The sequence below is a fragment of the Monodon monoceros genome, unplaced genomic scaffold, assembly GCF_005190385.1.
Source record: "Monodon monoceros isolate NGI ecotype Baffin Bay Population unplaced genomic scaffold, NGI_Narwhal_1 Super_Scaffold_14, whole genome shotgun sequence".
Taxonomy (NCBI): domain Eukaryota; kingdom Metazoa; phylum Chordata; class Mammalia; order Artiodactyla; family Monodontidae; genus Monodon; species Monodon monoceros.
This window is the reverse complement of record NW_021703770.1, coordinates 61,165,280-61,178,564: the sequence shown is the minus strand read 5'-3', so window position 1 is coordinate 61,178,564 and position 13,285 is coordinate 61,165,280. Positions and strand designations below refer to the sequence as shown.

The window sequence follows — 13,285 nt, the reverse complement described above, 5'->3', positions numbered from 1 at the left end:
ACAAACATTACCTTGTGTGCAGTGAGGGCTGTTCCAGGTTTCAACTGACACGGGGAATGAAGGTCAGATTGGAAAGGGGGGAGCCTGCAGACAGGAAGACTGAGCAAGAAGTAGTGGTCGTGGACATGGAGAAAGAGAGGCGACATTGCCAAATATTTCTGAGGTTCAGAACTAACCTGATTAGATGGGGAGGGCCGCGGGGAGGGATGCAGGGGAGTACGCGGGTGAAGAGGAGTCAGCTTCTATCTTAGAAGGAAAAAAAAATCTTAAGTACTGAGAGAGTAGATGTTCTGAAGTCAAAAACAAGTACAGATTGTGGGGGAGAGAGAACCAGAATTAGTTCAGATTCAAAGTTGACGAGTTTGAAACACCCTTTTGAATCCCTCAGATAGGTCACGGGGGATTATGGGTCTGGCCAGTAACGTGTTTACTTTAGGGATGGGTCACCTTTTGGAAGTGAGAGCACGAGAGAACCCTGAATTTAACTGATGGGTAGAAATCCCTAAATCACCCTAGCAGGAAATGCTAATCTATTTTTTAAAATTTAATTTATTAAAAGAAGGTAATCAACTAATTCAAACAAATAATTTTAAAAAGGCAGATAGAGTGAAAACTCCTTCTCTTTTCCACTGTTTCTCAAGCAACCCAATTTCTCTTCCCAGAGAAACCAATGTTAGCAGATCTTCTGGATCTGCTGAGGTATTTTCACTCAGACAAGCAAATATGTCTTGTCTTTTTACAACACATATACACAGACCCCTCCCCCCCAGCCCCGCCTTCCGTGTCTTAAGGACGTTCACGTACCTTAGTGTGGCGCCTTCAGTCTTAATCACATCTCCATCTTTCACATAAACATACTGTTGCTCTCCATCTCCTACTGTTTCTTTTCTCTCGGGATTCCGTGGGAGTTTTTTAATGCAGTATGTACTGTCTAGTCACAAAACACGTAAAATATATTAAGTCACACTTTAAATGATAACTTAGCCTTTTAAGAGATCAACTTCCATATGGTGAACACTTGAGATTGGCTGCAAAAAATCTTAACGGTAAGAGGCAACAGAAAATGGGATGAATTGTAGCAGCATATCTCTGGGATGGTAACTATTTCCTCCACCTTAACAAAAGAGTTTTTTATTCTCTCATGTCCTTCCAGGTCTACATAAAAGCCTTTGTTTTTTTGTAGTCACTCCTCTTTTTTTTTTTTTTTTTGCGTTACTTGGGCCTCTCACTGCCGTGGCCTCTCCCATTGTGGAGCACAGGCTCTGGACGCGCAGGCTCAGCGGCCATGGCTCATGGGCCCAGCCGCTCCGTGGCATGTGGGATCCTCCCGGACCGGGGCACGAACCCGTGTCCCCTGCATCGGCAGGCGGACTCCCAACCACTGCGCCACCAGGGAAGCCCGTCACTCCTCTTTCATATAAAAATTTGGAAGTAGCACTTCACAGTCTCAGCTAGGTTTGAGATCAAGATGGGTGTTGAATACTGTAGAGCACTGGGAACTTTACTCAGTACTCTGTAATAACCTATATAGGAAAAGAATCTGAAAAAGAACAGATACACGTATATCTATAAGTGAATTACTTTGCTGTACACCTGAAACTAATACAACATTGTAAATCAACTAGACTCCAATAAAAAATAAAGATTAAAAAAAAAAAAGATGGGTGTTGAAGAGGCAGTAATACCCAAACTGGGAACTTTTCCCTATCTAGGTGCCTAACACAGAATAAAAGAGGTTATGGCATCACGGCAGTACTTAATAATAAAAGGATAATAGTATAAAGTTCTTTCTGTGAAAGCTGAAAGGAAGCCCCAAACCCGGGGCTAAGATATGAAACCATTAAAATAAATGTAACCCATAGTACCCTCACTGACACAAAGAAAATCAATTACTTAACCAATCAATAGCTGAGTGGCAGTCATCTAACCAGTATACTATGTACAGTGAATACAAGGACCATGACACCAAAATGCTTAAAAACTGTTGTAGTTGGGGGAAATAAAACACAAACAGGCAATAATTAGAGAACTATACTCAGTCCCACTTAAGGGATACTAAATGGACAATTCAGCTAATAAAAGCAGCAGGTGTTTAGAGAAAGGAGAAACAATTAGAAAGATGGCAAAGGGTTCAGAGAAAGACCTGTAGGTAAGGGAAACAGTGTTAGTAAAGGCAGAGAAAGGAGGATGAGCGTGGCATATGTGCCAAACAATGCTACCAACTTGCCTAAAGCAAAACCCTGACTGGAAAGAGTGGGACAGTAAGGTGAGCTCAGATCATGGAGGGCCTTAAAGTGCCTTTCAGAGAACAGGGGGATTTAAACTTTACAGTATGTGGCTACCATACACTCTTTAGTAAGAAACTGAAATAGTGTTAATAGGTGGATTAGTATGGCAGCTGTACGTGGGGAGACTGGAGAGGGAGAGATCAGAAAGACCAGGACGGGGTGACTGCAATAACCCTGCTGGGAGGTAAGGAGCATTAGGGCTACAGTGATGTCAATGGAAATGCGGAGGGAGAAAAACACATGCAAAGGAAAACTGACAAGGCATAGAAATCTGGCTAGTAGGACGGATAAAGGATAGAAATATCACAAATATAATAAAAATAAAACAACAGCAACTAGACCTTCCCTCTCCAGTGCCAAATTCCATTGCTTTGTATCTTGAGAGGCTGAAGCAAAAAGTAATATGCTATTCTGGGAACTGACGTTACACAGTAAGGCTGTCTTCAATTTAGAGTGAGATAGCAAGGTGTTTTTGTTTGTTTTTATTTGTGAGCTGCATAATTTTGTTTTTCAGTAAAGAAGTGGAGACACTACATCTCTAGTTATGAGGCAGATGATCCTTCCCAAAAACTCACAACTGCCTCAAAATTACAAAACAAATTTCACACTATAAAATAACTCCGTGCCGGTTTTTAAAATTATGTGCAAATTTGAAAACACATATCTTATTCACAAGAGCAATCTACACAGGCAAGATGGAGAAGGGCATGCTGAAATCAATCATATAGTAGTTATTATTTTAAATGAAAGCTTATTGAGATGTAATTCGCATACTATAAAATTCACCCTTTTGAAATGTACAATTCACTGTTGTTGTTAGTTTTTTTTTTAGCGTATTCAAAGAATTGTACAACCATAATCACTATAAAATTTTAGAACATTCCGAAACCCTATACCCAATGGTACTCACTCCCTATTCTCTCCTTCACCCAGCCCTTGGCAACCACTTATCAACTTTCTGTCTCTATTGTGTAATTATTTTAACAGGAGGAAACCCTCAGTCATTTGTTAAGGTTTATGGATTATAATATCATTGCCAATGCTAATTATTTAAGCTGATACAAACGTGATATTGCTCATGTATAATACTTTCTAACATTCTAATTGAATAGCAAGAAGCAAACATTTGACTCCTAGGACTCGGATGTTAAATACATGGCAAAGGCCCAACTTCAGCTGCAAAATAATAATAATTAGATAACAAAATATATTTTACAAGATTTACCCAAAACCAAGCCAAAACAAAAAACTTGAGCACCCTGGGGCTATACAGTTCTCATGTCTGGTAAAATTCTGGCTCCCTGTAAGCCACTAGGAGTTCCCAAATCACACACTGATCATATTTTAAATTTTTGCAGGCAGATTACTTCAGAGTTACCCTAACTTCCCATAGAAATCTTATAAATGGCATTCATAATTTTGGTGTGGCCTGTAAAAACACAGGAAGTGGGCTTCCCTCGTGGCGCAGTGGTTGCGAGTCCGCCTGCCGATGCAGGGGATGCAGGTTCGAGCCCCGGTCCGGGAAGATCCCACATGCCGCAGAGCGGCTGGGCCCGTGAGCCATGGCCGCTGATCCTGCGCGTCCGGAGCCTGTGCCCCGCAATGGGAGAGGCCACAACAGTGAGAGGCCCGTGTACCGCAAAAAACAAAACAAAACAAAACACAGGAAGTTAGCATTGTAAAGTACTTGAAAAATTCTGCCATACTAATAGTTAAACAAAATTATAAAAAATTTAAACTATTAAAATATGGAATAAAAAGAAATTATAAAGCAAAATGGAACAAGAATGCTAGTGATTAAGGATTTACAGAATGAAGAAATACATGGAACTTTGGGGGAGAGATCCTGAAAGGTACACCCGAACAATTTCAGTGCTGAGGAACTCAAGGTCTGCATGTAGCTGGTCTAGCTTCAATAAAGATCAGAATGAAACACAACAAGCCACTTCTCAAACAAGTATTAAAGTTTTCATGGCTATGAAGCAGTGTCAAATTTCTTTTTGATTTTCTTTAAATCAACATAATAGGTAATCTATCATATAAATATTCATTATTTGTAGGGAACCCCAAACTATTTTAATTTTTAATTTAAAGAAAGTGGGTCAGATGTCCAGTAACAGGTGAATGGATACACAAATGGTGGTATATTCCTACCATGGATTACTACTTGGCAATAAGAAAGGAACAAACTACTGATGCATGAAACGGGTGAATCTCAAAAACAAGATGCTAATGTGCAAGAAGCCAAAGAGTGATGTCGTATCCTTCCATTCTAGAAAACTTTAGAACACAGGCAAAACTAATCTATGGTGATATAAAGCAGATGAGTGGTTGCTGGAGCTGGAGGGGGAATCACTGCAGAGCGGCATGAGGGGACCTCTCTTTGGGGTAGTGGGAGCGTTCTTTATCTTGATTGGAGTGGTCACATAGGTGTTTGCCAAACTATACATTTTATGGGTACATTTTATGTATGTAAATTCAAGCTCAATAAAGCTCATTTATGAAGGAGAGAAAGGGGGCCATAAACATTTCAATTTTTCAAGCTGACCTGCATGCTAAAAGAGCTGCCCAAAGCTAATTAAGGATCCTCGGCATAGTTTTTTAATTCACAAAATTTAATGATGGACAAGAGAAAGAAAGGTGAGGACAGGTCAGACTAAGACAGAGTGATTTCCTGTGGAGGGCAGTCCCTTCGGATTGGAAGAAAGGAGGTTAGAGGGTAAGAGACTGAGGGGAGACAGGTCTTTACAATGGGCCTCCTGGTGATATTGGGAGCTGTGCCTGAGAATATCTTGGTGTCCCAATTATAGTCTCAAGGCCTAAAAAGATAATTACAAACATTAAAAAATACTAGTCGAATGTTTACATGCATCCCTTTTGTGAATGAACGTTCTTGACCTCCTTGTCTTTCCTGTGCCTTGGACACACACAAAGTCCCACTCCAGTGTCTCTGCCCCGGCAGTGCCCTCTGCTGGGTGTGCCCTCCTCTCAGATACCGTACAGCTCACCCCCTCTCCCTCCACCCCAGACACCACTGCTACCACCCTCCTCCGCTTTACTCTCTCCCCCCTTGCCTTCATGTAGCTTCATTTTTCTTCATAGCACCTGTCACCATCTGACCTAAGATTCATTTACCATTTACCTTTCCAACTAGAGCGAAGCTCCATGAAGGCGGTCTTTGTTTTGCTCACTGCTAGGTCCTGTGTGCCAAGAATGGCACCTGGATTTAGCAGTGCCTCCAGTATTCACTAAAGGAAAGAATGGATGGATGGATGGACGAATGGATGAATGTATGTATGTATGGATGAATCTATGTGTGTGACGGTGGGATGAGGGAATAAGGGAGATGGTAAGGTGTCAGTACTGAATAGGTTTCAGGGACAGAGAATTATCAATACAATGATCTTTCCCCAGTATTTCAGTTTACTGTGGTAATTGCCTTATGTTATGGAAGACGTGAGGTCACATTTAGAATGTGGACAAGAACATACCACCTCACAGTACTCAGGCCAAACGTTCAGCACAGTGCCTGGCACACAGTAAGTGCTCAACAGTAGTTAGTTATTAAATCTGAAATAGTAATTGTCATGCAAACTAAATTAAAACTGCTCTTCATCACTGGGCAAAGGGGAAAAATAAGAGGGCAAAGAGATCTGAAATAGAAAATAGGACCTTTCCTTGCCTCCTCTGTTAAAACTGGGGATAGTGTTCAAGTTACAGTAATTTCTGAAAGTACCATTTAAATACGTAAGTAAGCTAGTAAATGGTTTACTAGCTTACTTAGCTCTGTTAACCGAAGTAAATTATTCCGAAGACACAGTTTTCTTCAGTGAGCTTAATGAATGTTTTCTGTTTACCATTATTGATGTTTTTACAAATATCTCCTATGCCTCCGGTATGATCACGGTGCCAATGGGTCACTATGATTTCCTGGATGGCTGTGTTAAACTCTGTCAGAGCCTGCTTTAAACAGATGATATATTCTGGGATTGCTGGTTCTCCAGTGTCAATGAGGATTCTCCTGAAAATTAAATGGAAAATAATCATACAGTCGGAACACAGAGTTTGTATCAGCATGTTTCTCACACAGATAATTTACATTACATTTAAGAAACCACACAAATTCAAATTGCCTTGCTTCCAACGTGCTTGAAAAGCAGCTGCATGTTATTTCAGCTTAACTATAATCATCTCACCTTCAGAAAGTTCTCTGAAAAAAAACTTATAAATGTGAGTCTGAACAAGGAATAATAGCAATGGTATTCAACACTTACATAGCACTTGAAAGAGATAAGGCACTGTTCCAAGGACCTGACATATTTTAACAATTGTATTTCTCGTAACACCGTTTTAAAGTAGGCATTTCATTATTATATCCAGAAATTAAGTAACTTGCCCAAGGTTACTCTGCAAAGATAGGGCAGAAGCAACATTTGCACCCAGGTATTCTGGCGCCAGAAGACGCGCTTTTATCCACGCTGCCTTTGAGATCTTTTACAACATCCTCAAATGTCTCGGAGATATGAAAGAATCTGATTCGATGGTATCCCTAAGGAAACCCAGTCTTCTGCACTATACACAAAACCGATCCCCTAAGTTTTACACGGGCTACCTCACGTGAAAGTGCAGGCAGCAGGGAAGTGTCGGGGAGTCTCTGAGCTGCTTCCTTTCTCTACTCAGACCACCTCATTAGTTATCTTTTTCTGCTTGTGGTTCTGAACCCACCTTCTACTTTGTTTGCCCTTTCTCACTATTTTATGGGATGATGGTCTTTCCCTCTAAAGTTTTCTGGAAGAAATCAGGGTGACATTTTCCTCCTCCAGAACCAATTCACTGACTTCTTAAATTCACGCTGTTTCACAGGAATCGCTCCCGAATTCAGACTGGGGGAGAGATGATTCATCTTGATGCGAAGTTTCAGTCATTCTATTTGTGTATTAATTCATCAGTAACTGTTTATGAATGATCTGCTATGTGCCATGCCTTTCTTGCAAGACAAAAACCCATCTTGCCCTGGAGAAACAACCTGACTTTGTATGTTAATGATGACATCTGTAACAGCAATTTTAGTACATGAACGATGTTGTTGACTACAGCAATTTTAGTCATCTGACTCTGGTGGATGAATATTTAGGTAGCACAGGACTGAGGGCAGAGGGGACAAGAAAGGGAATAAAGTTTTGGATAGAGAGATTAGTCATAAACTCGGTAAGGAAACGTGGCTTTAGGGGGACTCAGTTTCACAGTCACTTGTCCATTCAAGACACACTGTGGGTCTCTGGAGGAAGTGGACTACATGGGAAGCACCTACAATCATTCTTCATGTGGCGTAAGTCCAACCTCAGCTGTAAAATGGAAAAAAAGGTTGTTCCCTCCTTAACAAACAGCAAGTCTATCAATGATGTCTGTGAAGAATTAGTGCAGAGGATCAGACACTGTCATCTCTAGGTGGGCTGTGTCCTTCACAGCCCAGACAATACCCTATCTTAGGATGTCATTTTGCAAATGTGAGTTATGCTAATCCAGGGGACAAGAGAAGAGTGCAGAAGAACCTGTACAGGTCTGTGACCAATTTATTCACCAGAGCACAGGGCCTGGCATGCAGTAACAATCTGCTACGTGAACGGAGAAAAAAATTCTTCAACTAACGGGAGTTAGTGGCATCAACTTTCTCAATTAGGTATTTTCTATCAACATTGAGATAGCTATTAAATGGTCTCTGTCAATTTGCTGTCCCTCTTACAAAATCATTAAGTACTTTCTGAGCACCTACTATAAACCCAGTATTGTCTGGATGTTATAAGGGAGGAAAAAGTGAGTAAAGTAATAGCTGACGTGCTTTCCCCGTTCTAGAATTTAAGTACTTTGGGTATGAATTTTCACTTAAATTTCACTGAATCCTCATAACATCCGTCTGAGGTGGGTACGATACAACTCTCACTGTATAGATAAGGAATCTGACGCTTAGTGAAATCGACTGTCTTATCAACAGCCATGAGCCAGGTACTGGGACCTGATAATCAGAGCCCAGCGTCTTAACCCCAACTAGTCCACTAGACTGCCTTTTCCTATTAAGAAGAAATAGTATACTCACCCTCAAGGTATTTACAATTTTAATAGTAAAGATTAAAACTCCATCTTTTAGAGGTTCTAGGCAGAGGAGGAATGTGGAAATACTCTTTGGAAGACCTAGCTATTATTGGTCCATTCAAATGTTTACTGAATACCTCTGTACTAGGCATCACGGTAAGTCTGAGTGCTTTAGGGAAATTCATTTGACATCTATGGGCTGATCAGAAAGAGGAAGGAAGACTGGTTAAAACTGCAGTTATCCAGCAGTAATAGAATCCTAACAGAGCAAATGAAGGGAAAAAGAGAATGCTCATTCATTCAGCAAATATTTACTGTACTATGTACAAGGCTCTGTGCTAGGTGCCAGAGATATAGTAATGAATAAGCCTTCATTGAATTTATATTCTAGTGGGGAGTGGAGTTGGGGAAATACCTTAAGCTTCTCCCTACACACAAAAAATCATTTTATTATTGACATAAGGGCCATGACAAGTATGGAATGCTAAGGCAGTGTACTACATTAACCTATCACAGTGTAAGGCGTCAGGGAAGGCTTTATTGAGGAAATGTTATTTTAACAGAGCTCTAAAGGATGAGTGAGGTTGGCTGGGTGAAGAGAAGGATAAGTGGGAGACAGAGAGGAAAGGAGGCATGAAAGCGCTGAGGCGGAGTGGATAGAGCCCATGTGGCCGGGATGGGAGAGAAGCTTGACTCAGGGTGATGACAGATCGGAGATCAGAATATCTCAAGGCCTTCTAGTTTCCATTTTCCAAAAAATCCAACTCTGTTATGTTGGTGAATCACAAAGTTTTAAATGCAGCCAGACACATCTCTTCTGTGACTTCTGATGTCAACTGAATGGCCACACCCTTACGAAACCTCTCCACAGTGACTAGATTAAAATCTTTAATTATACGGTGCCAGAACTCTAGACTTACTCTTCATCGGCCTCGTCAAATGGTAAATTATATATCCATTTTGGGGGCTATATGTTTTTGGGGTTTTTTTTTTTTTTTGGCCACACTGAAGCTAGTGGGATTTTAGTTCCCCAACCTGGGATTGAACCCAGACCCTCGGCAGTGAGAGCACGGAGTCCTAACCACTGGACCACCAGAGAATTCCCTGGGGGCTATTTGATTTATGGTATCTACAATTCGCCAAGCCAAGTGAAAGCAAAACTATTGTTATGTGTGTATTTTTTCTACCAAGTCCATAGGAGACTCCTAGTATATTGCCTGAGACACAGTAGGCACTTAGAAATGTTTCTACTATGAATGAAGGCTTTCTTTTTTATCAAATAACATTTAAAAGAGTCTGTAAGAAATATTATGTCTCCAAAAACTTTTTAAAAATACCAGAGGTGTTTTATTAAAGGGCAACTTAATCAAGACCAAGTTGTATTACTACTTTACAAACAGACCTCATTTTAAGCATACTGCAAGGAAAAAAGTTTCATGTTTCACCTACGTATAATAATGTCCCTTGAAATGTCACTTTGACGCTCCTCCCATCAAGGATGGCAGTCTGTTTCCGCATCCTTTGAGTAGGGACTTACACTGGGTTTTCCTACTGAAAAGACTGACATGAAAGTGATGGCTTGCCATTCGTAAGCCTCAGCCTCCAGGTCTTTCTTTCCGTGCTTCCTCTCACTCCACTGGAACCCTGAAACTAGCCAGTGAATAAGCTAGGCTACCCTGCTGCAGGATAAGAGACCAGAACACAAAAAACAAGAACCCCACAATACTCCTTTGGCTACATGGGGGAGAATGGATTGAACAGGGACAAAAGTAGATGCAGAAAAGACTGACTACTTTAAAAGCCTAAGCAAGAGTTGTACTGGCTTGGACTGGGTGACAGCAGTGAAAATGCTGAGATCTTCTTAATGGCTTGGATACATGTGTGCAGGAAGCAAAGAAAAATGTCAAGGAGGGTACGTAAGTATTTGCCTTGATCAAATGTGGGGATGGTTCTCTTTACCAAGATTTGGATGACTGGAAGAAGACCAGTGGGAAACAATGAGTTTCAAGTGGCTGTGAGGCTCCAACTAGAGATTTAAGAAACCAGTTGGCTATCCTAGTCTGAAGATGAAGCTTGGATTTGTCTACACTGGAGCTATAAATTTGGGAGTTACTAATGAATAAAACAGGTGAAGCCAAGGAAGTAGACAAGATCCCCTAGGTAAAGAACATAACAATGGGAACAGAAGAAAGAGTAGGATTGCCTTGTGAAGGGCTCATATACTTAAAATACTTGGTGAAGAGGATGATTCTAGAAAGCAAATTGTATAAGAGTACCTAGAGAGGTGAGAGGAAACCAGGAGAATGCGGTGTTAAGCAAATCAAGGAGGGAGTGGTAAATAGCATCAAAAGATATTGAAGTTCAAGTAAGATGGGAATGGAAAAATGCCATTGGGTTTAGTGATACAGGAGGCACCTGTGATCTTAGTGGAACAGATGGATACCATTATCAGAACCACTTACTTGGACCCAACTAATATTCATTCCTAGCCACCTAACATCTACTTTATACAGCAGAGCAGCAGCATCTGTACATCAACTTATTCTAGTTCAGCTACATGGGTTCACCATCACCTCTCTCTCATCTATGAGTGATTCCACTGGCCGTTCCACTCCCTAAGCTTATGTGGGTAGAAGTCTAAGCAGTGTAAGATGGAAGGCTGTGAATCTGCTCTTCCCTCAATCAGTTTCAGGTTCCTCATGTCTTTTAGCACCAGCACCTTGCCACGCAGAGTGTGATTCTAGTGTTTAAAGACACAGTATGGATTTTTCATACAACACGGCCCCTAAACCTAAGCCAACTTCTTCATCTGGTTTTCAAACAGAACCAGCCATCTGTTTCACCGCTGGAAGAAAAGCAGGCTGTGTTGAACTTACAGAGAGAGTACACTGATCTCCAACATAGTGTTTTCCTGAGAGACTTTCTAGGATAATTTTGACTACATGCCATTTTCATGTTAGGTACTGTCTTTTAGAGCTCGTTTAAGATGACACACTGAAAAGTGAAGAGCATATCTATGGACTTCCTAGGGTGAGGGAGTCTCAGCTAACCCAGACTCTACGCCAGATATCAGGTATTTTTGTTGCTTAATTTTCTGTTCTCCTCGATTCCGGAAGCAGCTCAAAGCTCTGACCCTGCCTTGTTTACCCTGGACTCAACTTGTTGCTTTCTGCTTGATGTGCAGTACTTCCAGACCCTCCATCCTGTTGCTTCTAAAATTGTGATTTACTGGAAAAAGGCAAATACAGTGGATACTTCAAATGAAAGCCCAATAAACTATACTTATTAAACCGTTTTTAGTAATCAACTATATTTTACTAATTGTAACACGTCTGGGCTGAACAATTAAATTCTGGGCTCAAGCGGAACTATATCTTATTTTCATTTTCTATTATCTAGAGTATACTAAAGACTAAGTACCATACAAAAATTGCTCAATGCACTTATTGTGCAGTAAATCACATGTTCCCATGTCTGCATAATTCCACTAAAATAGAATGCATCTGAACAAGAGAAAAATCTTAGAAATACAGACAGGCTATTCCCTCCGCAGAGTAATTTAAATAAGGCCACACAACAGCAACAAAAACAAAGTTAGCTTCTCTTTCCCAAGAGCTAGGGGACTCTTCAACAGACTCGAGCAACTTGAAGCAAGAAAATCCTGCCCTCTGCTGCTGAGTTAAGAAAAAGGCCTCAGCACAACGAATCGCTTTTGCGAAGCGAAGTTAAACTCCGGGCCAAACACCAGTGAAAGGTGTGGAAAGTAAACGCTTTCCTGGATTAACTCCAGGCGATTTCTAGTTTCTCAACAGCTTAAACACGCTCATCCTGGCATTCAATATCATGCAAAGTAAATTAGGTCTCAAAACCACGAAGTGGTTTTTTTCATTAGCCAGCTGTAAGTTAGAGAGTTGACCACCCAGGGTGGTCGTGATCTGGGGGTGGTCCCGCCCGCTTGGGGCGGGACGCCGTGGTGCCGGCTGCGGGCGCACAGCCTTTCCGCCCGCGGCGAGCAGCGATCGCAGCCCCAGCTCCGTGCGTCCCGCGGGTCGGTGTGTAGGATGCGGGGTTGTGGGGGGGAAACGTTTACCTGGGGCCGGTCCCCACCAGGTAGGTGTTGGTGCCCTGCAAGGTCATGGGGCCCGGGTTACAGCCCAGGACGCGAATCACCCGACTGGACAGCCGTTCCACGCGCTGCAGGGCGGCTGCCATCTCCCCCTCTGCCGCTCGCCCGCGCTGAACTAGAAGAGCCGCCGGAGCGCGGAACAAGCAACCAGGCCGTTGGGGGGGGGGGGGTGGTGGGTGGAGGGCCAGCTGTCACGTGACGCCGCGCGTGCGGAGCGGGCTGTGTCTCGGCTACTGAGCCCGGGGCAGAGGTCACGTGAGGCGCAGGGAAGGGCGGGGGAAATCTGCCGCTGTGCCGCGGGCGGGGCCCGCGAGCACGTGACGACGCGCGAGCGGCGCGGGAAGGGAGGGGAGTCGGTTGCTGCGCGAGGGGCGGGGCCAGCGGCCACGTGACACTGCCCAGGTTTCGCGGGCCGCAGCGCGAGGGAGTTCGTGGGCGTGTGGTGTGAGGCGCCCCGAGGTCAGGCTGGGTTCCCGGCCTGTGGGCGCTGCTGCCTGTCATAGAAAGTGGTGCCTTCGCAGTAGTTTGTGTCCAGGCAGGCGAGTTCATTCAAGTGCACGAGAGACCTTTTAACCGGGGAAGTTTTGTGATGGAGCGAGGGGTTTGGGGTTAGTTAACTGAGGACGAAATCCCGGGAAGGATCGCTCGTCGGGTTCTCAGGCGAGGGTGAGGGTGTGTGTGTGTGTGTGTGTGTGTGTGTGTGTCGTGTGTGTCCTGTGTGTCGCGTGTCCTGTGTGTGCTGTGTCCTGTGTGTTGTGTGTCCTGTTTGTGTGCTGTGTGT

General features: G+C 42.8%; 1 protein-coding gene across 1 annotated transcript in view; it reads right to left on the bottom strand.

Annotated features, from left to right (window-relative positions):
* LACTB2 (lactamase beta 2) overlaps nucleotides 1-12,647 on the bottom strand; it is a 29,941-nt gene extending 17,294 nt beyond the window's left edge. Inside the window, exons 1-3 of the mRNA XM_029223192.1 lie at nucleotides 12,469-12,647; nucleotides 6,146-6,309; nucleotides 805-931 (exon numbers count right to left, since the gene is read on the bottom strand). Coding sequence (XP_029079025.1) covers nucleotides 805-931; nucleotides 6,146-6,309; nucleotides 12,469-12,590 — 413 coding nt within the window. The 5' untranslated portion in view covers nucleotides 12,591-12,647. The remainder of the gene's footprint in view (nucleotides 1-804; nucleotides 932-6,145; nucleotides 6,310-12,468) is intronic.
* Nucleotides 12,648-13,285: the final 638 nt, after the last annotated feature.